Source organism: Giraffa tippelskirchi, chromosome 13, assembly GCF_054371585.1.
Source record: "Giraffa tippelskirchi isolate mGirTip1 chromosome 13, T2T-mGirTip1v1.2.pri, whole genome shotgun sequence".
NCBI classification, from domain to species: Eukaryota; Metazoa; Chordata; class Mammalia; order Artiodactyla; family Giraffidae; genus Giraffa; species Giraffa tippelskirchi.
The window spans coordinates 86,861,845-86,889,642 of NC_137287.1; the positions used below are offsets into that span (position 1 = coordinate 86,861,845).

General features: G+C 41.3%; 1 protein-coding gene across 1 annotated transcript; it reads left to right on the forward strand.

Moving 5' to 3' along the window:
• LOC145533531 (aldo-keto reductase family 1 member C3-like) lies at window positions 1–27,798 on the forward strand. Its single transcript, XM_081561095.1, has 11 exons — window positions 1–1,758; window positions 11,669–11,808; window positions 13,787–13,848; window positions 14,599–14,704; window positions 16,749–16,865; window positions 17,806–17,883; window positions 19,626–19,748; window positions 21,396–21,505; window positions 22,464–22,629; window positions 23,464–23,546; window positions 27,562–27,798. Exons 2-11 carry the CDS (start codon window positions 11,725–11,727, stop codon window positions 27,602–27,604), a joined length of 972 nt encoding a protein of 323 aa, XP_081417221.1. The 5' UTR covers window positions 1–1,758; window positions 11,669–11,724; the 3' UTR covers window positions 27,605–27,798.

Consider the following 27,798-nt stretch of genomic DNA (forward strand, 5'->3'; position numbering starts at 1 on the left):
GGACATGTAGGTACAGAAGTCTGGCAGGGGTGGAAATATCTAGATTAGTGTATTTTGGGACTGCCTGAGTAAGCCGTGAAAGAAAAAGGACAGGATTTTCATCTTTTTCTTGAGTCACTTCCCTAATCTTATCGTAGTTAACATGAATGTGAGAGCTTTTTTGCATTCCTTCTAGTAAACAGGTGATCATATGATGCAGGTACCAGATGCCGGCATCACCTGCTTGATATGTCCACCGTGGCTCAGTTAAAGGGACTGCGTCATCAGCCACTGGATTATTCCTATCTTGGTTGTGGAGCTGATCAGCATGAGTCCAGGCTGCCTGCCATATCCGTTCCTTTTCATCAGGGGTTAAAGTGGCATTTAGGATGTAATCAAGATCGTTCCAGGTTAAATGATATGCTTGTGTAAGGCGGAGGTATTCTTTTTTGTATCTAGTAGGATTTTCTGAAAAGGATCCCAATTTTTCTTCAATTTGGCTCATATCAGAAATTGAGAAAGGCACATGAACCTGTGTAGGGCCCTCTGGTCCCGCTACCTCTCTGAGAGGAAACATGTGGTTGTTTCGGGTCCTGGCTGATGAAGGGGGAGTGGAAATCTCTTTTGAGGTTTCGGAGTCATCGCTTCCTGTTTTGGAGGAGGATGGGCTAGAGGATGGGGTCTCTTTGGAAGCTTTCTCTCTGGGGCGGTAGGGAGGAGGCTCATCTTCCAGGTCAAAATTGGGAGCTGGGGGTTTAGGGACTTTAGAATAGTATTCTTTTGTAATGGAGGGGGAGAGAGAACAGAGGAGGATTTGATAGGTAGAACAGTCTTTGCAGAGAGAAGGACGGCTTCTAAAGTCCCAGAAGGCTTGAATATAGGGGACCTCCTACCATTTGCCATTCCGTTTGAGGAAGTTTGTGAGATCTGATAAAATATTGAAATAGAAAGTCCTGAACTCAGGCCAGTGGTTTTGGTTATCCAGTTTGTATTGAGGCCAAATTTGAGTGCAAAGTGACTCGAGTTTATGAACCTTGAGATCGCTCAAGAGTAGAGGTTTGAGGTTTTGTTTTATGCAGGCCAAGGGAGAGTCCCGTGGGACGGATTGGCTTGACCCCATAGCAAATGGCTAGTGACTATCCGGTTGAGAGAAAAGGTTATCACCTAATCGTTTGACCAGGCAAAGAGAGAGAGACTCTGAAGGAGAGAGAGTCGTCCCCCACGTACCTCCTCTGAGGGCTTTTTGGCCAGAGGTTTCTCTGGGAACCCGGAAAGAACGATAGTCTATGGCGCCCTAGAGTACTGTTGAGCTTACCTGGGCTACTGGGTCAGGCGTGAATTCAAGGTGGTTGGAGGGAGGTCGAATGGCAAAAGGCCTCTGTCCTGGAGTTGGTTGGTCTCGTGGAAAAGAAAGTGTAGAGAAAAGAGGCGGGGAGAGAGAGAGACCAATATTCCTCCGGTTAAGTGGAAAACCAATAAAGCCCTTACACAGGACTTGCACCACTCATGAAGGCACAGGACATCCTCTCAAGGAGGTCTTGAAAGTCCGGGCTGGAAAGTGAGCTCGGCAGGCTTCCACGCTCCAAAGAGCTGGCCATGGAGAATAAGGAACCTCAACCTCCTGGGTTTCAGCACCAAAAAATGTAGGGTAAGGGAGTTAGAGAAGATGAGGTTAAGAAAAAGAACAAGACCGGCGCTTTACAGGAACAGATCACCTTTAATGAGGCAAGAAGGGGCAGCTGTCAGATTAGTGAGCTGCTGCACTAGCCCAAGAAAAGAGTAAGTATATATAGGCATATATGTGGAAAGCTACTGTCTTAAGGGGGCCTGTTCCTCTCCAAGGTTGTTCGGAGTAGTTATCTCTTAAATGGCTGGGGCAAGGAATTCTGGAGATCAGCCAGAGGCTGGACTGGCTGGGAGCTGGGCATGATCAACCTTAATGTCCATTTTTTTTTTTTCCTTTGGGTGAGAGAGTTCTTCATTTTGCATAGAATAGTGGGGAGGACCTGGAGGGGAGTTTTAACTCCAGGCTATTTTGAGCCATGTAACTTTCCTTCACTGCTGAGTGCTGGATGAGAAATACTGCACCTAGGTTTTGCCTCATACTGTTGTTACTGCTTGGAAACATATCTTGAGTAGAAAATATATTATCATTTGTAGGAATAAGTTGCAATCTTACAGGGCAAGGTTTGTCCTTGTTACTGTATTTTAATGGAAATATAACTTTAGTGCTTGGACTTAAGAGGGCCTAGTGGACAAGTCTCTATACTGGAAGCCAGAAAGTTTTCTGTCCGTTGTGACTTTAGAGTGTGCAGTTGTATGACCAGGGACTGGTCCTTAATTTTTGGTTCTCACTTTTATCCTCTGGAAGTACAGAAAGAAATGTTCATGGACACTTTACCAAAAAAGATATTCAGCTGGCAAAATATGCATATGAAAAGTATTCAGTGTCATTTGTCATTTGGACTTGCAAACTAAAAAAAAAAGAAAAAAAACCTATTAGGTTCTCCTACATGCCTATTAAATGAATGGCTAGACTTAAAGCAGTGACAACATGGAATGCTGCAATAGAATCTCTCCTTCATGAGTCCTGGGAATGCAAAATGGTACTGTTCTTTTTGGTCAATAGTTTGGGGTTTCTTACAAAACTAAACATACTCTTACTAAGAGATCCAGTGACAGTGCTTTTGGATGTTTACACAAATAAGCTGAAAACTTATGTCCACACAAAATCTTGCACATGAATGGTTATGCTAATTTTAATAATTGCTGTTTAGTCACTAAGCTGTGTCCAACTCTTTGCGACTGTATCCCGCCAGGCTCCTCTGTTCACAGGATTTCCCAGGCAAGAATACTGGGTGGATTGCCACTTCTTTAGGGAATCTTCCTGACCCAGGGACTGAACCTGAGTCTCCTGCTTGGCAGGTGAATTCTTTACCACTGAGCCACCCAAGTTATAAATATAGAGATTCGTTGGATGCAGAGACATAATTTTATCCATCTAAGATTCTACTGAATCTTATTCAGTGATAAGAAGAAGTAAACTATCAGGATATGAAAAGCCATGGAGGAAAATTAAATTTATATTGCTATGTGAAAAAAGCAACCTTAAAAAGCTACATACTATTATTATATATGATTCCAACTGTATGACATTCTGAAAAAAGCAAAATATAAAGACAGTAAAAAGATCAGTGTTGCCAGGCATTTAGAAGAGGAAAGAAAGGGAAAGATGGATACTGGAGCACACAGAATGTTCAGGGTGGTGAAACTATTCTATATTATGTATACAGTAATGGTGGATTCTTATGTAAATATGCATTTTTCAGTATGCATACAGCTGCTGTACAACTAAAAGTTTGAATTGTTTTGCAGTCTATAACCCTTGCTTAATAGTAAAGTATCAATCTTAGCTCATCAGTTTTAACAAATGTTGCACAGCAACGCAAAATGCTAATAACAGGGCAAAGTGTGGCAGGGGGTGGGGCAGGAGAGGAGGGATTTCTCTGCCAATTCAACAACTACTCCAAAAATAGTCTAGTGTTAAGATAAACAATGTATGGTCCAATTTTTATTCCTTCGAACAGTTTCAAAGTGAAAGTGTTAGTTGCTCAGGGGTCCGACTCTTTGCCACCCCATGGACTGTAAGCCTCTGTCCATGGGATTCTCCAGGTAAGAATACTGGAGTGGGTTGCCATTCCCTTCTCCAGGGAATCTTCTGACCCGGGGATCAAACCCAGGTCTCCTGCATTGCAGACAGATTTTTTACTGTCTGAGCCACCAGGAAAGCCCTAAACAGATAGCAGAGGGTGGTTTTGATCCATCAACTTCTGCGTTATGGGGCCAGCACACCTCTGCTACACTACTCTGCTGAACCCTCGAACAGTTTAATTCTTTTAACTTTATAAAGAACTTTTGTGAGGGTCTGCTAAGAGTCAGATTTTGTGATTGTCTCATGACACCACTGTTAAAGAATTTGACACTCAAATTGTCAGTGTTTCTAATAGTTTTCAGGTCTATGGAGGTGAGCTAGAATGGCAAATAGGTTATTTTGTGGTCATCACCTATGTCTTAGTGAAGAAGGAATTCATAGGACCTGGACTCCATCTTAGGCCTGTTTGTGCTGATCATGCTTGGCCACCTCTCTAATGGGCTCTAAACTCTGTGCTTAGTGCCTATGGAAACGACAATAGAAGGATAAGACCCCCGCCCAACAGGGGAACCTTGAAGATCATATCCAGGTTACTCATTGCCTAAGAGAAAACATACACTAATCACCCCTGTCTCTGGACAGGCCATAAATTTTTCTGTACCTATCGGAGTATAACCTCGGGCTTATTGATTATTGGCCAATTGTTTAACTGTTTAAACACATAACACATAAATGATGAGATTATTGTGATTGTATTTACCCTTCCTTTGTTTATGTAAGTCTCAAGGAATTTGGGGTGGTGAGTTCAGACACGTACACATGGGGTATAAAAGATTTTCACAAATGCTGGTTGGGGCCCTTGGCTAAGAGAAGACTATGCCTTGAGCCCGCTGGTGTAATAAACGGCACTCCACTACCTGCATTGTCCTTCTGAGTGAGTTTGTTTCCCAAAACGCGTGGCTATAACATTAGCAAAGCAGATTAGCAGACTTCCAGGTGATCTACATGACACTGTGTGGAATAGTTTTGGATAAACTAGTTTTCAAAGGGGTATTTCCCGCCTAAGGAGAGTGGAATTTGACTTCAAAAGACCTTCCATGTCTGTGAACTGACTTGCCTACCTCTACAAATTTGTGGCAGTTCTCCTCATCTAGAAGAGAAGGGATAAGCTACCCACTCCAGTATTCTTGGGCTTCACTCGTGGCTCAACTGGTAAAGAATCCGCCTGCAGTGTGGGATACCTGGGTTTGACCCCTGGCTTGGGAAGATCCCCTGGTGAAAGTGAAAGGTTTTTTGCTGAATCATGAAAAGACACTGGGATTCTTGGCCTCCGGAGGGGAAGAATTCAATCCGGGGCCAGAGACGAGGCCTGATCGCTCAGAGCTTTTGTGTAATAAAGTTTTATTAAAGTATAAAGGAGACAGAGAAAGCTTCTGACATAGGCATCAGAAGGGGGCAGAAAGAGTACCTCCTTGCTAGTGTTAGCAGTGGAGTTATATACTCTAAGATAACAGGATTAGCCAGAAGGTTTAATCCAGAGACTGTCCTTCAGGCAGGATACATTATTGTTATAATCCTTGTAAAGACAGACCTACTCCCATAATTTACATTTTAAGATGACAGAATTAGAACCAGAGAGTTTAATCCAGAGACTTCCTCAGGCAGGATACATTATTGTTATATAATCCTTGTAAAGACAGACCTACTCCCATATTTTAAGATAACAGAATTAGAATCCAGAGACTGTCCTCAGGTGGTATACATTATTGTTATATAATCCTAAGGAATGTAGAGAGAAAAGAAAAAGTTTGTCCTTTCTTCCTCCTTGAGAATTCCAGACCCCTCTGTCCTTGAGGACCCCTAGACTTCTTATCAACCTGCCTAGGAAAGGACTCTCTCAAAAGGAAAAGCTACCCACTCTAGAATTCTGGCCTGGAGAATTCCATGGACTACACAATCCACGGGATCACAAAGAGTTGGACATGATTGAGCAACTTTCACTTTCCTCATCTAGTCATTTTCTGCCTGCACAGCATTTGGAGATGCCAGATTCTTTCATAACTCACACAGCAAAGTAACTATTTTAATCCATGCTGATCTATAGTACCACAAATATAAAGAACAGATATTCACTGCACTATAGCAAGATTCAGAGATAAAATCTAAGATGGTACAGCCTCTGAATGTCACCCATGTCCAAGGCAGACTGAAAGAAGAGCCTTGTAGTTGTAGAACTCAGTCAACTGGGGCAAAATTCCTAGTTCGATAATACTTTCTATATTTTATTCTTTGGAATCAAAGTCACCAAAAATAGTCTTTGCCAACAAGGACCCATGGAAATTGCAGTGCCAAACACTATGGATTTGAAAAACCATGGGATTCTTTCAGAAATTTAGCTAAAATTCTCCCAGCAAAATACTATAAGGTCATAGCGATATCGGTCTGCTTGGAATTCATGTTAGGAAACCTGACATTCAGATAATTTTAATCCTGAACCTTAACCTAAGATCTGGAACGGCAAGAGTTACCATCAAACCCTGTGACAAGCAGTCACAGGGTTGTTTCTCAAATTAAAAATAATGGATGCAAATGAGGAAATCTAATACTTCTGCTTTTAACATTTATGCTATAATAAAGTGTTTTTATTTATTTATTTATTTATTTATTTATTTGGCTGCACACCATGGCAGCATGTGAGACCTTAGTTTCCGGACCAGGGATCAAACCCACACCTCCTACATTGGAGTTTTAACCAGTGGACTCCCAGGGAAGTCTCTATAATAAAGTGTTTTTTTCAAAAGCCTATTCTGATATAAATATTCAACTTTCTGATTATGTCTGCCATTATCTACTCAAAGTTTTGCCTTTTTTTTCTAGTAGAAGAGGTCCTTTTGACATTTTATGTCATGCAGTAAAAGTTAATGAAACTTGATGAACTTCCTCAACTTTTGTTTGTTTGAGAAAAATCCCTATTTTTTGCCTTTATATCTGAATAATTTTGCTGGATTAGGGTATTCTTGGCTGACAGCTTTTATCTTTCAGTATCTTGAAAATGATACTTCCATCCTTCTCCCCTCCTCCACACCTGTTAATTTTCTGTTGAGAAATCTGCTGATAGTCTAATGGAGGTTCCTTGGAAGGTGTCATCCATTGTTCCCTGGCTGCCTTTAAAATTCTTTATCTGTCATTGACTTTTGAAAATGTTTTCAAAATGTGTTTTGGAGAAAATCTTTTTGCAAATATAATGTGGGTCGAGTCACTGATTCTCCCATTTATTTTCCCAGAGTCTTGGTGAATCTAGTAGCCCTATACCTCCACCTAGCACACACAGCACATTGTTGAAAATGCAGAGGAAAGAGAGAAAAAACAATGTGTGAAGGATTTTCAGAGGACTTGCTCCCCTTAGCAGTCAGGGGTGAAAAGTTAACCAGTGAAATAACATTTTCCTATTGTTTATTTGCTTTATTCATAGCATGATATCTGTAGGTTTTCTTTCTTTCTTTTTTTTTTTAAAGTTTTGTCTGTGCTGTGTCTTCGTTGCTGCTAGGGCTTTCTCTAGTTGCATCAAGTGGGGCTACTCTCTAGTTGTGGTGCCTGGACTTCTCATTGTAGTGACTTCTCTTGCTGCAGAGCATGGGCTTTAGGACACACGGTCTTTAGTAGTTGTGGCTCCCGGGCACTAAAGCACAGGCTCAGGAGTTGTGGTCCTCAGGCTTTGTTGCTCCACGGCATGTGGAATCTTCCCAGATCAGGGATTGAATTCATGTCTCCTGTATTGGCAGGCAGATTCTTTACCACTGAGCCACTAGGGAAGCCCAGTATCCATAGTTTTAACTCTGCAAATGATAGCCTGATTGTATCCATATTAGAATAGTCAGTACCCTCTAATGGAATATAGTGTCTGGGTAAATTTTCCTTTTCCAGATCAGACTCAGACCTGTTCCTGAAAGACAGGTTCATGGTGGTTCTCACAGTCTGAGAAGGGCTGGTGCTTGCCATGTGCAACACCATAGATGTTTTTATTTACTCTCTCTAATATTTAAAACTGTGCTTGACTATTTCCTCTTTGATTGTAATATATAGTTTGCTGTATGACTTTAATTGTACTTAGAAGAGAGTCTTAAAAAGAGTGTACAGCCAATCTGCACCGACATGTAAGTTTTGCACACAAAAGTCAAGGGCAACTGGGCACATAAATGCTTCCCAGGGCCCACTGGGTAACTGTCTTAGCTTTTACTTCCCCCAAAGGTAAAAGATTTGGTTCTACCTTACCAAACTTTTTCATGTTTAAGTTTGAATATATCCTAAATATCCACTTAGAGGTAAATACCAAAATCTTTACATGGAGAAAGTAATTCTCTCAAGTCATGGATTCTCCCTTTCTCAGTGTGAAACTATCTCCAATAATTCACCTGTGGACTACAGTGTGCATAACTTTCAGTCTTTTAAAAAAATTTTTATTGGGGTATCTTCTCTTCAGTCGCTCAGTCATGTCTGACTCTTTTTGACCCCACAAAGTCTAGCTCACAAGGCATGTCTATTCATGGGACTGGGGTATAGCTGATTTAAAATGTGTTAGTTTCAGGTGACCTAGTGATCTCTTCAAGAAAATTAGAGATACAAGGGAACATTTCATGCAAAGATGAGCTCGATAAAGGACAGAAATGGTATAGACCTAACAGAAGCAGGAGACGTTAAGAAGAGGTGGCAAGAATACACAGAAGAACTATACAAAAAAATATCTTCATGACGCAGATAATCACGATGGTGTGATTACTCACCTAGAGCCAGACATCCTGGAATGCAAAGTCAAGTGGGCCTTAGGAAGCATCACTACAAACAAAGCTAGTTGAGGTGATGGAATTCCAGTTGAGCTATTTCAAATGCTAAAAGATGATGCTGTGAAAGCGCTGCACTCAATATGCCAACAAATTTGGAAAACTCAGCAGTGGCCACAGGACTGGAAAAGGCCAGTTTTCATTCTAATCCCAAAGAAGGGCAATGCCAAAGAATGCTGCACAATTGCACTCATCTCACATGCTAGCAAAGAATAGCAAGGAGAGATAAGAAAACCTTCCTCAGTGATCAATGCAAAGAAATAGAGGAAAATAATAGAATGGGAAAGACTAGATATCTCTTCAAGAAAATTAGAGATACCAAGGGAACATTTCATGCAAAGATGGCAACAATAAAGGACAGAAATGGTATGGACCTAACAGAAGCAGAAGATATTAAGAAGAGGTAGCAAGAATACACAAAAGAAGTATACAAAAAAGATCTTCATGACCCAGGTAACCACGATGGTGTGATCACTCACCTAGAGCCAGACATCCTGGAATGCATAGTCAAGTGGGCCTTAGGAAGCATCACTATGAACAAAGCTAGTGGAGGTGATGGAATTCCAGTTGACTATTTCAAATGCTAAAAGATGATGCTGTGAAAGTGCTGCACTCAATATGCCAGCAAATTTGGAAAACTCAAATTTTGCTGTTTGGAAAGGCAATGGCAAAGAATGTTCACACTACCGTACAATTGCACTCATCTCACATGCTGGTAAAGTAATGCTTAAAATTCTCCAGGCCAGGCTTCAGCAGTACGTGAACCATGAAATTCCAGATGTTCAAGCTGGTTTTAGAAAAGGCAGAGGAACCAGAGATCAAATTGTCAACATCCATTGCATCATTGAAAAAGCAAGAGAGTTCCAGAAAAACATCTACTTCTGCTTTATTGACTATGCCAAAGCCTTTGACTGTGTGGATCACAATAAACTGTGGAAAATTCTGAAAGAGATGGGAATACCAGACCACCTGACCTGCCTCCTGAGAAATCTGTAGGCAGGTCAGGAAGCAAAGTTATAACTGGACATGGAACAACAGACTGGTCCCAAATTGAGAAAGGAGTATGTCAAGACTGTATATTGTCACCCTGCTTATTTAACTTATATGCAGAGTACATCATGAGAAATGCTGAGATGGATGAAGCACATGCTGGAATGAAGATTTCTGGGGGACATATCAACAATCTCAGATATGCAGATGATACCACCCTTATGGCAGAAAGAGAAGAAGAACTAAAGAGCCTCTTGATGAAAGTGAAAGAGGAAAGTGAAAAAGTTGGCTTAAAACTCAACATTCAGAAAACTAAGATCATGGCATCTGGTCCCATCACTTCATGGCAAATAGATGGGGAAACAGTGGAAACAGTGACAGACTTTATTTTGGGGGGCTCCAAAGTCACAGCAGATGGTGACTGTAGCCATGAAATTAAAAGACACTTGCTCCTTGGAAGAAAAGTTACGACCAACCTAGACAGCATATTAAAAAGCAGAGACATTACTTTGCCAACAAAGATCTGTCTAGTCAAAGCTATGGTTTTTCCAGTAGTCATGTATGGATGTGAGAGTTGGACGGTGAAGAAAGCTGAGCACTGAAGAATTGATGCTTTTGAACTGTGGTGTTGGAGAAGACTCTTGAGAGTCCCTTGGACTGCAAGGAGTTCCAACCAGTCCATCCTAAAGGAAATCAGACCTGAATATTCACTGGAAGGAATTATGCTGAAGCTGAAACTCCAATACTTTGGCCACCTGATCCGAACAGCTGACTCATTTGAAAAGACCCTGATGCTGGGAAAGATTGAAGGCAGGAGAAGAAGGGGACAACAGAGGCTGAGATGTTTGGATGGCATCACTGACTCAATGGACATGAGTTTGAGTAAACTCCAGGAGTTGGTGATGCCCAGGGGAGCCTGGCGTGCTGTAGTCCATGGGTTCACAAAGAGTCGGACGTGACTGAGCGACTGAACTGAACTGAACTTGAACAACACAGGTTTGAAACATGTGGGGCCAAGTGGCTTCTTTTTTTTTTTTTTTTTTACAGTAAATATGTACCACACTGGTAAACCCAGGTTGGTTGGAGCTACACAGGCAGAACTGAAGAGGAGACTTTAAAGTTAAATGTGGATTTTCAACTGTGCTTGGGTTGGCATCCCTAAACCCTGCATTGTTGGAGGGTCAACTGTATATATATGAAGTATTTATCTCCTATCTGATCAATGACAAAAGTCTCTAGTATATTCCAGTAAACTTCTTTTTTTGCTAGAATCTCTTGTGTTTGTGGATATATTTGCATCCTCCAAGACCTTTTTACTTTAGTCAAGTTTGAACTAACTTCCTTGTATTATCTATTTTTAATGAGATGACATTAGTATTTTGCAACACAAAAATTAGTGGTTTTTCAAAAATTAACTTTATTGCTACCTTACCAGATCTTAAAGTAAAACAATACTTTCAAAGATCAGCCAACAAGGGTTTTAGCATGCAAATTGTTTCTATTCCTGCAGGAAATGGAGCGGGCTGATCTCAGTGGTGCTGACCAGACAATTTCTACCTGGCTAATCAAAATTACATTTCTGATGAAGCCATTTATCCAAAGAAAACAAACAAATGGCCAATAGGTATAAAAACATGGTCAGCATCACGAGTCATCAGGAAAATCCAAATCAAAACTATAAGATACTGTCATACTTGTCAGAATGGCTATTATTTTAAAAAACTGATAGACACAATAAGTGTTGGAGAGAATGTGGAGAAATCAGAAGCCTTGTACACTGTTAATAGGAATGCAAATAATGCAGCTACTATGAAAAATAGTATGATTGCTCTTCAAAAAATTGAATGTAGATCTACCATATTCAGCAATCCTTGTTGTTCAGTTGCTAAGTTGTGTCCAACTCTTTGCAATTCCATGGACTGCAGCATGCCAGGATTCCCTGTCCTTCGCTATCTCCTGGAGTTTGCTCAAACTCATATCCATTGAGATCCAACCATCTCATCCTCAGTCATCCCTTCTCCTCTTACCCTCAGTCTTTTCCAGCCTCAGGGTCTTTTCCAGTGAGTATGTTCTTCGCATCAGGTGGTTTCAGCTCTAGCTTCAGCATGAGTCCTTCCAATGAATATTCAGGATTGATTTCCTTTAGGATGGGATGCAATCCTACTTCTGTGTTAAAAAAAAAAATTGTACTATTTTCTTCCCTTTGCAGATTTCTCTTAATAAAGAGGAAAATTACAGTTTGTCTAGCCAGAAAAGTGAGAGAGGATGAACCAAATGAAACTTTTTTCTTTAAAGATGAATGATGGATGCTTCATGCCTTTGTTGGGACTGGGCACCTCTGCTCCTCAGGTAATCAGAATGGTGTTAGAGATGGAGGAATAGCAGACTCGGGTCCTGATCAGAACCAGTGACTGTGTGAATCTGGGAAATCCAGACGGACCACCCTTTCTTAATTTATATTTTGCTTCTCTCCTGGGTAGGTTATTTTGTGCATTAAGTCAGTTCTTTTCGAATTTCCAGGGGTGGGTCCACCTTTTTCCTTTAGTCTCATCTGTTGTCCAGTTGTAGCCATTTCACAGCAGATTAGAATCAATGGCTTCCCTGGTGTCTCACACAATAAAGAGTATGCCTGCAATGCAGGAGACACCGGTTCGATCCCAGCATGGGGAAGATCCCCTGGAGAAGGAAATGACAACCCACTCCAGTATTCTTGACTAGAGAATTCCATGGACAAAGGAGGCTGGCAAGCTATAGTTCATGAAGTTGTAAGAGTCAGATACAACTGAGTGCCTAACACTTTCAGAATCAATGAAATCCAGCTGTCGTGATTGGTGGTTTAGTCACTTAGTTGTGTCCGACTCTTACAAACCCATGGACTTGTAACCTGCCAGGCTCCTCTGTCCATGGGTTTCCCAGGCAGGAATACTGGAGTGGGTTGCCATTTCCTTCTTCAGGGGATCTTTCCAATCCAGGAATTGAACCCAGGTCTCTTACATTGCAGGTGGATTCTTTATGGACTGAACTACTACGAGGGAAGCCCATTTACCATGTATCAGAGACCTTGATGCAAATTTGTTTGTGATGCAGTTTCTCTGAAATGTCTAACATCCAGGTTGTCCCCTCCCATGTACCCCCAATCATAGAGCATCCAGAGAAAACTTGGGGATAAAAGGACCTGGAGAAAGAGATTCATCTTTCATCTCAGAGGGAATTTTTGTGGTCTGAGGTGGAGATAGTCCCTTAGAGGTCAGGCTATGAATACTAAGCTGTGGGAAGAAGCATGCGGCACTTGGAAATTCTCTCCCTGTTTGGAAGACTGAACTTCACACTTGGTGCCCCAGCAGGAGAGCTGTGTGTTGTATGATGTTGAAGTCTGATGCAAGAACACTGGCAGGGACTATTGCTTTATTTTGACTTGGCTTTTTCATCTGTGAACAGTCAGTTCATCTCCATGGGACTGGTTAACTCATCAGGAGTTGCAAATTAAATATATATATATATGTGTGTGTGTGTGTGTGTGTGTATACATACATACACCTAAGAGACATTTTACTACTGAGTGAAGTAACAGGGGTAATGGAGAGGTGAAAATTATAGATAATTTCAGAAGCCCTGCCTGGTGAACCAGCAAACCAGTAGACAGCTAAGAAGAATAACAGTTTTGAAGGAGGAAATGTTAGCTAAAGATGATGAACTTAGTAGCCAAAAAAGAAATTAATAATAAGAAATTATTAAGTGAAAAAAAGTGGTTTTTTGTTTTTGTTTTTTTTTTACATTTTTAGTTCTTCCTCAAATGTCGTTTGAAGTGTTTCTCCAAGTTTACTTAGGTAAATCACGAATTTATTCCATCTAAAGTTATGTCCTCGTTGCACTGATAATTTTTTGCACTGGATATCTGGGTTGAAAGTAGTTTAATGATCTCTTACAAAGTGAATTAATTTAGAAAGGTAACTCTATATATTATGTAAATCTACTTGTCTTGTAGATAGTGGAAGTCCAGAAATAGAGGGTTAATGATATGATGTGCTGGGACCAGTTCATGAACTCAAAGTTTCTATCATAAGTATCTTTCCCAACATCGGTTGCAAGAAATGAGCCATGGTGGGAGTATTTCCACCACAGAAATTGGCTAATGCTATAAATCAGGACTCCTCTTCTTCAGACTCAGTTGTTAAATATTTACCATGAAATAAAAGTCAACATTATGCTTTGTCACCAGACTAGCTCTTAACTCTTAGAGTGATGGCTTCTATTGAACAGTTCTGTTTGTGGAATTGGTCCTCTGTTCCTGATTTAAGCAGATCTTTATCTTGTTATGCTTTTCTAGGTTGTTAAGAGTGAGGTAGAAAAAGCTGTCATGACAGCAATTGATGTTGGCTACCGCCATATTGAGCCTCTTGATGAAAGTGAAAGAGGAGAGTGAAAAAGTTGGCTTAAAGCTCAATGTTCAGAAAATTAAGATCATGGCATCTGGTCCCATCACTTCATGGGAAACAGATGGGGAAACAGTGGAAACAGTGTCAGACTTTATTTTTTTGGGCTCCAAAATCACTGCTGATGGTGATTGCAGCCATGAAATTAAAAGACGCTTACTCCTTGGAAGGAAGGTTATGGCCAACCTAGATAGCATATTTAAAAGCAGAGACATTACTTTGCCAACAAAAGTCCGTCTAGTCAAGGCTATGGTTTTTCCAGTGGTCATGTATGGATGTGAGAGTTGGACGGTGAAGAAAGCTGAGCGCAGCAGAATTGATACTTTTAAACTGTGGTGTTGGAGAAGACTCTTGAGAGTCCCTTGGACTGCAAGGAGATCCAATCAATCCATCCTAAAAGAGATCAATCCTGGGTGTTCATTGGAAGGACTGATGTTGAAGCTGAAACTCCAATACTTTGGCCACCTCATGCGAAGAGTTGACTCATTGGAAAAGACCCTAATGCTGGGTAGGATTGGGGGCAGGAGGAGAAGGGGATGACAGAGGATGAAATGGTTGGATGGCATCACCGACTCGATGGACATGGGTTTGGGTAGACTCCGGGAGTTGGTGATGGACAGAGAGGCCTGGCGTTTTGCAATTCATGGGGTCGCAAAGAGTCGGACACAACTGAGCGACTGAACTGAATTGAACCAAACCGCCATACTGACTCAGCATGTATTTACCAAAATGAAGAAGAAATTGGGAGGGCCACCCAGATGAAGCTTGCAGATGGTACCGTGAAGAGGGGTGATTTATTCTACACTACAAAGGTGCTGTGTGCAGCTACATGTGTATCTGTGGGAAGCTTACTCTTTGAGGAATCATTTATTGGCAAATTGCTCTTCTCACTGGTTTAATTCCTGTTCACTCTCAGTCCTTGAACTATGAGAAGGCTGGTTTAGAACAGGTGGATAGCAATGTGAGTTCTGTGGTCAGATTTCCTGTATTTGAATCCAAGTTCTATCACTTACTTACCTTGGACAAACTACTTAACTTCTGTCCCTTAGTTTCCCAAGCTATAAAATGAATAAAATAATATTTACCTTACAGGATTTTTTGAGCATTATTAATACTTCAAAAATATATGTAAAGCTTTAAAAATATTTAATGCATCTTAAATGCTCATAATACTAGCTGTTATTATTGTCATAAGGTTTAAAACTCAAAGTGGATTTATCTTTTCCAACTCTGTTATACTTACATTTTGATGTAATGACTTCATCTTTCTTAGCTGTGGTGTGAGAGAGAGCAATTTATCAGAAAAGGTAGTGTTATGGAAACTACAATCAAATTTTAGCTTTTTAATATCCCATATATTTGACTTTGTGAAATTTCTTAACCAAAAAAAAAGTCTTTGGATCTCTTTAAACCTTAGTATTTATATTTCAACCTATATAGCATTGTCAATAGACATTTGTTTCTCTTTCCTATAAGGTAGGAAAAATAATACCATGGAACTCATATGAGGGTAACATTCATGTTTATAAAAGCATTTCTAATGTATTTTTTAAAACTCTCAACCATTTTTACTCATATAATTTATATCCACTGATGCCATATCTAAAACAAACAGAAGAACTTAATATTTGAATCAGTTTGGAAAGGGGGCCTGAGAGGAATTTTTCCCATCATGTTCCTTGAACTGACTGCTAGAAAAAAAGCATTAGAATTGGAGGTAATGCAGCCCAAGAGGAGGGAGACAGTGTTTGTGGTAGTGAACCCATCCTGGTCTATGAATGGATATTCATTCCTTCCAGCTCCAGAGGTATCCCTACATCACTAACCCTCTTAACTCTCATCTTCCATCCTCTTTTCACGGGATCCTTTTGTTTCTTTATCCTTAGTAATTTTGATAGATTTCCCTTAGATTATTACACTTAAAATGAAGTGACTAAAACACCCTCTACCCCAAAATTCCTAAGAGACCTAACTTTCTTTGGCAAATCTAACCATTAAATACAGCAGAGATCACAATCACTTGATGTCCTTGTTTAAAATGCAGTTTCCTTGGACTCCCCTGGTGGTCCAGTTGCTAAGACTCTGCACTCTCAATGCAGGGGGTTCTGGGTTTGATCCCTGGTGGGGGAACTAGATCCCACATGCCACAACTAAGAGTTCGCTTGCCACAGATAAAGACCTTGTGTGCTTTACAACATTGTGTTGGTTTCTGCCATATTATTACACTGTATACCTTAAGCATACAGTGAAAGTGAAAGTGAAGTTGCTCAGTCGTGTCCGACTCTTTGTGACCCCATGGACTGTACAGACTTTTTCATCCATGGGATTTTCCAGGCAAGAGTACCGGAGTGGATTACCATTTCCTTCTCCAGGGGATCTTCCTGACACAGGGATTGATCCCCAGTCTCCCGCATTGCAGGCAAATGCTTTACTCTCTGAGCCACCAGGGAAACCCCAAGCATACAGTGCTATATGTCAATTATCTCAAGAATAAATGAACTTTTTTAAAAATTAAAAAAAAATGCAATTTCCTATTCCAGTCTCCAGACATTATGATTTTATGATGTTTGAGAGAGAACTCAGGGCTATAATTTGCACAGACAAACCAAGTAATTCTTTATGTTTCCAGTTTTGAGAACACCTGTGTAAGACCATATTTTAACTTTCTATGCTGGTGTCTTACTTCATTGTGAAAATAAACTATGATGATAAAGAATCCCAAGCTTCACAGGATGACTTATCACTTCTCAACAACCACAAGTGGGTTTCTGGTTGTTGCTGTTTATTCACCATTATATTCATCTTTCCTGAATACTCTTAAATGATCCCACGCCACTTCTTTTTCCACCACTGTAGCTGTGGAACACTTTTTTCCATCCAGAATTGGTCCAAACCTGCCTGGAAAGCTCGCTGAGAAAACTTCAACTGAGCTACGTGGATCTTTATCTTATTCATTCCCCAATAGCTCTGAAGGTTAGTGAGAGTTATTTTACTTTGGTTATTAATGTCATTAGGAGTGAAATAAAAAGAGGACACAGTTGGTGAAAGTGGGACGAATCATACATGATACTTTGACATTCTCTTTGTTTTTTCTTTTTTCTGCACCTATCCCCATTCCAGCTCATTATTCCAGTTCCAGACTGAAGGGTTAGTTGTTCAGTTGCTGAATTGTGTCTGACTCTTTGCAACCCCATGGACTGCAGCACACCAGGCTTCCCTGTCCTTCACTGTCTCGCGGAGTTTGCTCAACCTCATGTCCACTGAGTCAGTGATGTCATCCAACCATCTCATCCTCCGTTGTCCCCTTCTCCTCTTGCCCTCAATCTTTCCTAGCATCAGGGTCTTTTCCAATGAGTCGGCTTTTCGCATCTGGTGCCCAAAGTATTAGATGGGTTTACTGGTTTCAATGTCTTTGCCTCGATCTTGTGGACAAATGTCTAAATTTTCTAGGCCCTGTGCTCTTGAATTTTGACCTCGTGCCCACTGGTGTCTGGGGAACATCCTGATGTGGAAACCAGGGAAGGCACAGAACGTGTAATGAGGATGAGACTCAGCCCTGAGATCTGATAAGTCCCGTTCTCACATGATCACCTCCAGGTGGAGAGCAGGGCGGAACAGTCTTATCCCACAAGGATCAGGACCAAGGAGCCCATCTGGCCATCGCACCTCTCTGGGCTCTCACTATGATGGGGTCTTGGGTATCTCAAGTTGTCTTTACACAAGCAATATTTATTAAACCTTCAGGGGTTAAAAACATTTCTAGAAGTGTACTTTTCCAATGTACTATATTTCCCTCTTCCTTTCAAGAACAAGGCTAGATTGTTTTATTAGTTTCAAGGTCTAAAGACTCCAAACAGCTTGGCTGAAGCCAGACACAGCCTGATATAACCTTCTCTTCTTTCCTGTGTTCCAGCCTGGGGAGGACCCAATCCCAGAGGACACCCATGGAAACATCGCTTTTGACACAGTGGGTCTCTGTACCACGTGGGAGGTGAGTGTAGCTCCAAAGAGGCCATGTCTCTGCACGCTGAGGGAGAGAGGACTCACAAGGAACTGGAGAGAGGTGGACGGGGTCCAATTCTGCCTCTTGTGTAGATGTGGACAAGGCCCTGAATGTCCCTGTACCTCAGTTTCACATTCCATCTGTATAGATTCAATAAGTAGTTACTGGGTGCCTGTGATGTACTTAGCCTTGGGTACTTCCATGTACTCAGGCTATACCTGTGAACAAAACTAAGATCTCTGGTCCTATAGTGTCGTAGGTTCTACTGGGCAGGGAGGGATGCAGTAATATAGGAAAGTGAAGCTGATTCAGGGAAACGAGAATGCCAGGGTAGTTTGGGGGCACAAATAGGCAATTAAAAACAGAATGGACATGGGACAGTGCTCCCAATGCAGGGGGCCTAGGTTCAATCTGGTCAGGGAACAAGATCCTGCATGCTACAATTAAGAGTTCACAGAAAGTATTGGTTTCTCAGTCATGTCTGACTCTTTGCAACTCCATGGGCTATAGCCCTCCAGGCTCCTCTGTCCATGGAATTCTCCAGGCAAGAACACTGGAATAGATAGCCATTCCCTTCTCCATGGGATTTATCCAACCCAGGGATCGAACCCGGGTCTCCCACATTTCAGGCAGATTCATTACCATCTTAGCCACTAGGGAAGACTCAAGAATACTAGAGTAGGTTGTCATTCCCCTCTCCAGGGGAATCTTCCTGGCCCAGGAATCGAACCTGGGTCTTCTGCATTGCAGGCATATTCTTTACGATCTGAGCCACCAGGGAAGCCAAGAGTTCGCATGCCATTGTCAAAGATCCCACATGCTACAACTAAGAAATGCCACAGCCAAATAAATAAATTGAATAATTTGTTTAGAAAAAGAAAAACAGAAGGGACATTGTAGTCCTTTTTGAGAAGGTGGCATTTGACCAAAGACTTTCAGGAGATGAGATTTATTAAGCGAGCATCTGGAGGAAGACTGATGTAGACATAAAGAAAATCAAGGCAAAGATTTTAAGGTAGGAGAAAGTCTGTGTGTGCGTGCTAAGTCGCTTCAGTCATATCCGACTCTGCGACCCTATGGACTGTAGCCCGCCAGGCTCCTCTGTCCATGGGATTCTCCAGGCAAGAATACTGGAGTGGGTTGCCGTGCCCTCCTCCAGGGGATCTTCCTAACCCAGGGATCGAACCCAGTTCTCTTGCATGTCTTGCATTGGCAGGTTTACTACTTTACTACTAACGCCACCTGGGAAGCCCAGGAGAAAGCTCACCATGTTCAAAAACATCAAGGAACAGGTGGAACTGAAGCCCAATGAGTTTGATGTCAATCATAGGAAAGGAGGTCAAAGAGAAAATAGAAAGCCAGTGGTCTGGGAGGCGAGCATGGCAGCTTCCTGTTTCCCAGGCTATGCCTGGCTCAAGCTCCTTTCTCCTAGCACTTGTTCTGCTAGTGTTTTACCAGATTTTTCTAGGTGGTCAGCTAGAGATCATACTGGTTCTCTTAACCCTGCCTGGGCTGCTTTCATCCTTTTCTTTTTCTATCTTCTTAGCCAATTAAAAAACTATTTTTAAACATAGTTCTCATTCTCCTGTTTCTCATCCTCCTCCTATTGGGCAACTCCTGTCTTATTTATTGCAATCTGCGTCTTGTATTCTCCCTCACTCAGCGCCACTCATGCTACCATTTAGTATGCTTCTCTAGCTAGTTACCCCTCACCACCCCTCCCACCCCAGGCCCTGGAGAAGTGTAAGGACGCAGGGCTGACGAAGTCCATCGGGGTGTCCAACTTTAACCGCAAGCAGCTGGAGAAGATCCTGAACAAGCCAGGGCTCAAGTACAAGCCTGTCTGCAACCAGGTAGTCCCCTCATCAATCTGCCCCCAATCTCCTCTCCCTCCTCACCAGCTTACTCTTCCCTCATTTCAACAAAGTCACCAAAATGGCACTTCCCTCTTTTCCACTGACCTTGGGACATCAGCTGCTCCAAGAGAACAGAATGTATTTTAAGTAACTGAAGATATTGCTAAAGATTGCACCCATTTATTTTTATTTCTCTTATTTGTTTTTGTTCCCATGTCATTTTACAAGAAACATCCAGGAGTCAGGTTGAAGTATAATCTACTAGGTGTTATGGTAGTTGGCCCTAGAAATTCAGAGCTAGTAAATGATTGACCTTTCTCATAAAAGGTCAGAAATATTGGAACACTCATGCATCAGAGAGAATGGGTAATTCATCTTTTAACAGCTCTTTTCAGTTCTTTGTCATGAGATAACCACTGAGATTCTTTTTCGAAGTTTTTATTTTATCTTGGAGAACAGTCAATGAATAATGCTGTGTTTGTTTCAAGTGTACAGCCAAGTGATTCAGTTACACATATACATGTATCTAGTCCTTTTCAGATTCTTTTACCAATTGTTGTTGTTGTTCAGTGGCTCAGTCATGTCTGACTCTTTGTGACCCCATGGACTGCAGCACACCTGACTTCCTTGTCCTTCGCTATCTCCTGGAGTTTCCTCAAACTCATGCTCATTGAGTCCGTGATTCCATCCAACAATCTCATCCTCTCTCACCCCCTTTTCCTCCTGCTCTCAATCTTTCCCAGCATCAAGGTCTTTTCCAGTGAGTCAGTTCTTCGCATCAGGTGGCCAATGTATTGGAGCTTCAGCTTCAGCATCAGTCCTTGCTGATGTTTTTTCCAATTAAGTTGTTACATAATGTTGAACAGAGTTCCCTGTGCCACAGAGTAATTCCTTGTTGGTCATCCATTTCAAATATAGTAGTGGGTACGTGGTATGAAATCACTCCCAAATGATATGAATGTACTTAATGCCTTTGAACTGTATACTTAAAAATGGGTAAAATGGTAAAAGTATGTAATGTAGCTTTTACTCCCATAAAAAATTAAAAGTTAAAAAAATTTAGAAGTTTGTTTGTTAAGATAAACTCACATTAATGAGCAACACATACACTTCCTTATCTTGGAGAATAGGGAAGGAAATCATGAGTGTAAAAATATTAATAACTGGCAGCACTTTTTCCTGGCAGAGGGCCTACGTTTCTACACGATCTCATCTCCTTTTAGACATCTCACATCTAAAGGCAATCCATATATTAGATATTAGTAAGGCTTAGTGTTTTCTTCCTTGTAGATAAAAATAAAAACAGAAGATCTAAAAATGTTTATTTTTTGTCCTTTGGGAGATTTACTTCCACTTTGGAGATCACCAATTTGAGAAAGGAAAGAAAATTGGCTGCTAAGGATTCCTTCTTGGGGAGGGAATGACAGATGAACAGATAAAGCACAAGGCATTTTTAGGCAGGAAAACTGTTGGGTCTTGTGCACCATGGTCACAGCTGTGGATGACGGTCATGTGCTGGGCCTTGTTGCTGGTATTTCTAAATAATTCCAACACCATGAATATAGCTCTGTGTGTTCCTTGTACATTTGGGGATGGTGATCCTGCTGACCCCACACTCTAGTACTTCTGCTTGGCAATTTGCAGGTAGAATGTCACCCTTACCTCAACCAGAGCAAACTGCTGGAGTTCTGCAAGTCCAAGGACATTCTGCTGGTTGCCTATGCTCCCTTGGGGTCTGACTTAAGGAAGAAATGGTAATGATCTCTATAAAGGTATTCTGATCCTAGATGCTGTGTCTTCTGGAGCCATCTCTCAACTGTCTGGGGGAAATTAAGGATAGTTAGCAGGAATGATCCATCTTTGCAAACCCTTTACCTAGCCTACATTGTGAGGACTCAATAAAATATTATTGAATAAAAAGTAATTATTGCATGAGCGCTAAGTCACTTCAGTCATGTCCGATTCTTTGTGACTCTATGGACTATAGCCCAACAGGCTCATCTGTCCGTGGGATTCTCCAGGCAAAAATACTGGAGTGGGTTGCTATTTCCTCCTCCAGGGGATCTTGCTGACCCAGGGATCGAACCTGCATCTCTTATGTCTCCTGCATTGGCAGGTGGATTCTTTACCACTAATGCCACCTGGGAAGCACAAATTATTATTACTAATTAAAATGTTCATCCAATTCAAAAGTTTTGGCTTTAAAGACTGACAAGGTTTCCAAGTCATGATTCTGACACTTAGCAGTTGAGCGATGAGAGACAAATAACAATTTCTATCAGTTTTAATTTCTTAATCTCTTGAAGAGGAATATTGATGTGTACCTTTTAGCACTGGAGTACAAAACAGATACAGTTAGTCAAATATATCTTTTGAAATAGCAAATTCTTATAAAAGTCTTGACTATTTGTTACAATGGTGGCCATTGGATATTACTTGGAACAACAATTTTGCCTTCTTGACTTATTCCATATTTTGCTAAATTTCTCAAAAATGTTTAAAAGATGAAAAAAAAAATGGATTTTTCCTTCTCACCTCACTTTCTTTTGTCTTTCTTCTTTGACTTTACCAAAAGAGGCAAGAGAGCTGTTGACACAGCCAGAATGTCATGAGGAAGATTCCAGCGGATTAACCACCCCTAGCCTGATTAAACTAACCCAGGTAGAACGGATGTGCAACCTCAGAAACACAGCATCTCTGTCTCCTTCCCAGGGTGAAAAAGGAAAATCTGGTTCTCCTGCAGGATCCAGGACTCAATGCCATTGCTGAAAAGCACCGGCGAACTCCAGCCCAGGTATCCCTGTGCTACCAGCTGCAGCGGGGTGTGGTGGCTCTGGCCAAGAGCTTCAGTGAGAAGAGGATCAAAGAGAACTTCCAGGTACCTGTAGGATTGTGGGCAGCAAGAGGCTGACAGAGGCACATTGTCTGTCCCCTGGGATGGGTTGTTTGGGAGGTTCCCAATGTGTATTTGGGTAAAGTTTATCTCCCTATGTTCTCTATGGGTATATGTGCTGTATTTAACTCTCCTGTCCTCCAAACCTACAAGGCAGGAGGCATAGTGTTTGGAAAGAACAGTCTATAGAGGGTTTGAGTCAAGTTTATTTACTAATTTTTTAGATTTTAAATTAGTTTATTTATCTATTTTTTAACTTTACAATATTGTATTGGTTTTGTCATACATTGACATGAATCCAACATGGGTGTACATGTTTTCCCCTTCCAGAACCTCCCTCCCACCTCCCTCCCCATCCCATCTCTCTGGGTCATCCCAGTGCACCAGCCCCAAGCGCCCTGTATCATGCATCGAACCTCGACAAGCGATTCGTTTCACCTATGATAATTTACATGCTTCAATTTTAAGTCTCAAACCTAGTTTTCACTCCACAGTATGGCCCTGAATAAATCATCTCTTGATTTCTTCAGCTGAAAAAATTGAAGGAGTTTGTCAAGATGAGATCTGGGCTCAGAAATCTCTAAGATTTCTTGGCTATCACCACGGTCACCCAAAGGCTCCAAAGTTGACCTGAACCACCAACCTCAACTCTCTGAATGGACAAATTTCTGTGACTTTCGCTGGGAATGAACCCCAGGTTCATGAAAACTACACAAGTTCCTACATAAATGTGTGTGTCCGTATCTGCATGCAGGGGGCATGTAGGGGTGGCAGTACTTACCTCTGGGAAATTGAATTGGTTGTCTCATATTTTGATAGGTTTTTGAATTCCAGTTGACCCCGGAGGATGTGGAGTGTCTGGATGGCCTAAATAGAAACATATGCTATTTTGACCATGGCAAGTAAGTAGCTGGTTCCACCGTAGATGCTGTGGGAGCAGGGTAAGGAGGGAATTCCATTTATTCTAGTCCACAAAGGGCAGAGTCCTCTGTTGCCTCTTCTTTTAGGGAAATGGATGGAAAACCTCTCTTTCCTTCAAGCCCTCATACCCTTGTTGCTCCACGCCCCTCAGTCTGTATTCTGCCTGAATTCCAGAATCGATCAACACGTTGACATCCTTTGCACGTACTTTCAGGTCTCCTCACTCTTCTTTGTCTTACTCCTTGGCCTAAAACCTGGCTATATCCTGCTCTCTGCCTGCGTCATCAGTTTCTTCCTCCCCGGGAGAATATATATATATATATATCTGAATCACTTTGCTGTACACCTGAAACTAACACAGCATTGTTAATCAACTACACTCCAATAGAATATAAAAATTAAATTGAATAAAATAAAGATACTATTATTTTCTAGGAAAAAAAAAGATCTGATCAGGAACCTCTCTTCTCGGCAGCTGGTGGCCTGCCTTCTCACTTGGAGCAAAGGCCAAAGTTCTCACAGTGCCTACAGAAGCAGCAGGACCACCCCCCTCACAGAAGCAGCAGGACCACCCCCCTCCCCCACCCCGCCACATCTCTGCCTTCACGTCAGTCCTGCTGCCCAGCCCCTCTGACTCAGTGCAGCCCAGTGGCCTCCGTGCTGCCCTACGTGTCAGGCCCATCTCAGGGCCTCTACCTGAGCTGTTCTCTCTACCCAGAATGCTCTTCCTCCAGATACCCAGGTGTTCCCTCTCTCACCAATGTCAGTCTTTTTTTTTTTTTTTTTTTTTTTTTTATAAATTTATTTATTTTACTTGGGGGCTAATTACTTTACAATATTGTAATAGTTTTTGCCATACATTGACAAGAATCAGCCATGGGTTTACAATGTCAGTCTTAACTCAGATGGCACCTCCGGGACATCTTCTCTGTCATTTCATCTAAAAAGGCAGCCCAGCCCAGCACAACACTTCCCCCCTCTGGGTCCTGCTCTTTCTCTCTCTTGGCACATCTCCCTCGTTAACATAGCACATGGTTTGCTAATCTATTTTGTGTACTTTCTGCTTATTATAGAACAGTAGATTCTTAGGGAAGAAATTTTAAGAAACTATTCTCTCCCTGAGTAATTACTGAATATTGGTTGAATGAATAATAAAATAATAGGGTAGAGTAACAGACAGTGAAGAAGCAGGCAGTAATTTTAGCAATTAATACCAGTCATTTCAATCAATAAGAATTATCCAGTGATTTAGCACCACCTATCTCAAAAATGATGACTTTATATATACAAAGAGAGTTCACTTTCTTTGCCAAAATGGAAACCCTTGTTGAAGTGGCTTATATTATAATCACCCTATCCATTTCTAGATCTAATATATAATTTTTTCACCCAGTGAAGTCATAGGTAAATTATTTCTTAGTGCTCGGAAGAAACTGAACAACAGTACTATTCTTGTCACCTTCCTCACCATCACCTTGAAATATTTGTTAACTTCAGGTATTAAGCCAGAATGGCACGATTTTAAAAGTGGAAGAACTCATTTCTGTCCTCTCAGGAGCTTATAATATCGACACAAACTGTTTATCTCCTTATGCTGTAGAATAACAAACCTACAAAAATGTAATATATTGGCTTATTTTTGTGCAGGTGCCCAAGTGCATGTAAGCATATTTATTCTCTACAATGTGTTGATTACACTGCAATGCAATTGCACATAGTGGTTATAAAACTGGTTGGGCTTTTACTTGTCCAAAAGGAAAATTACATCAATTCCCTTAGTTCAGTTCAGTTCAACTCATTTGCTCAGTCATGTCTGACTCTTTGCAGTCCCATGGACTGCAGCACGTCAGGCCTCCCTGTCCATCACCAACTCCCGGGGTTTAATCAAACTCAAGTCCATTGAGTCAGTGATGCCATCCAAACATCTCATACTCTGTCGGCCCCTTCTTCTCCCGCCTTGTATCTTTCCCAGCATCAGGGTCTTTTCAAATGTCAGTTCTTTGCATCAGGTGGCCAAAGTATTAGAGTTTCAGCTTCAGCATCATTCTGTCCAATGAATATTCAGGACTGATTTCCTTTAGGATGGACTGGTTGGGTCTCCTTGCAGTCCAAGGGACTCTCAAGAGTCTTCTCCAACACCACAGTTCAAAAGCATCAATTCTTTGGTACTCAGCTTTCTTTATAGTCCAACTCTCACATCCATACATGACTACTGGAAAAACCATAGCTTTGATTAGACGGATCTTTGCTGGCAAAGTAATGTCTCTGCTTTTTAATTTGCTGTCTAGGTTGGTTATAACTTTCCTTCCAAGGAGTAAGCATCTTCTAATGTCATGGCTGCAGTCACCATCTGCTGTGACTTTGGAGCCCCCCAAAATAAAGTCTGTCACTGTTTCCACTGTTTCCCCATCTATTTGCCATGAAGTGATGGGACCAGATGCCATGATCTTAGTTTTCTGAATGTTGAGTTTTAAGGCAACTTTTTCACTCTCCTCTTTCACTTTCATCAAGAGGCTGTTTAGTTCTTCTTCTCTTTCTGCCATAGGGTGGTAACATCTGCATATCTGAGGTTATTGATATTTCTCTCGGCAATCTTGATCCCAGCTTGTGCTTCCTCCAGCCCAGCATTTCTCATGATGTACTCTGCATATAAGTTAAATAAGCAGGGTGACAATATACAGCCTTGACATACTCCTTTTCCTATTTGGAACCAGTCTGTTGTTTCTGTCCAGTTCTGATTGTTGCTTCCTGCCCTACATACAGATTTCTCAAGAGGCAGGTCAGGTGGTCTGGTATTCCCATCTCTTTTAGAATGTTCCACAGTTTATTGTGATCCACACAGCCAAAGGCTTTGGCATAGTCAATAAAGCAGAAATAGATGTTTTTCTGGAACTCTCTTGCTTTTTTGATGATCTAATGGATGTTGGCAATTTGATCTATGGTTCCTCTGCCTTTTCTAAAACCAGCTTGAACATCTGGAAGTTCACAGTTCACGTACTGCTGAAGCCTGGCTTGGAGAATTTTGAACACTACTTTGCCAGCATGTGAGATGAGGTGCAATTGTGCGGTAGTTTGAGCATTCTTTGGCATTGCCTTTCTTTGGGATTAGAATGAAAACTGACCTTTTCCAGTTCTGTGGCCACTGCTGAGTCTTCCAAATTTGCTGGCATATTGAGTGCAGCACTTTCACAGCATCATCTTTCAGGATTTGAAACAGCTCAACTGGAATCCCATCACGTCCACTAGCTTTGTTCGTAGTGATGCTTTCTAAGGCCCACCTGACTTTGCATTCCAGGATGTCTGACTATAGGTGAGTGATCACACCATCGTGATTATCTGGGTTGTGAAGACCTTTTTGGATAGTTCTTCTGTGTATTCTTGCCACCTCTTCTTAATATCTTCTGCTTCTGTTAGGTCCATACAATTTCTGTCCTTTATTGTGCCCATCTTTGTATGAAATTTTCCCTTGGTATCTCTAATTTTCTTGAAAAGATCTCTAGTCTCTCCCATTCTGTTGTTTTCCTCTATTCTTTGCACTGATCATTGAGGAGGGCTTTTTTATCTCTCCTTGCTATTCTTTGGAACTCTGCATTCAAATGGGTATATCTTTCCTTTTCTCCTTTGCTTTTTGCTTCTCTTCTTTTCACAGCTATTTGTAAGGCCTCCTCAGACAGCCTTTTTCCTTTTCCCATTTCTTTTTCTTGGGGATGGCCTTTCCTGTCTCCTGTACAATGTCACGAACCTCCATCCATAGTTCTTCAGGCACTCTATCAGATCCAACCCCTTGAACCTATTTGTTACTTCCACTGTATAATTGTAAAGGATTTGATTTAGGTCACACCTGAATGGTCTAGTGGTTTTTCCCTGCTTTCTTCAATTTAAGTCTGAATTTGGCAATAAGAAGTTCATGATCTCCTGCTTAAGCCAGTTTAAAAGAAACCTCTTTACCTAGCCCAGAAACAGGTACTTTACTAAAACTTTCCCTTTATCTCTTAGGTTTGTTCATCATCCAGATTACCCATTTCACGAGGAATATTAACAACAGTGTCTGTGGTTGCTCCAGAGTTCTTGCATTGGGGTTGATGATCGAACCACATCTCAAGGCTAAGAAGGTGGCTGTTTTATTAGACATCACTTAGTCTGATCAGTCACGATACTAGAGTAGGAAATAAAAATCTCTAAACCCAGTCTTTTTCCCCAAAAGTAAATAAAGACACAGTCCAAACAATCCAA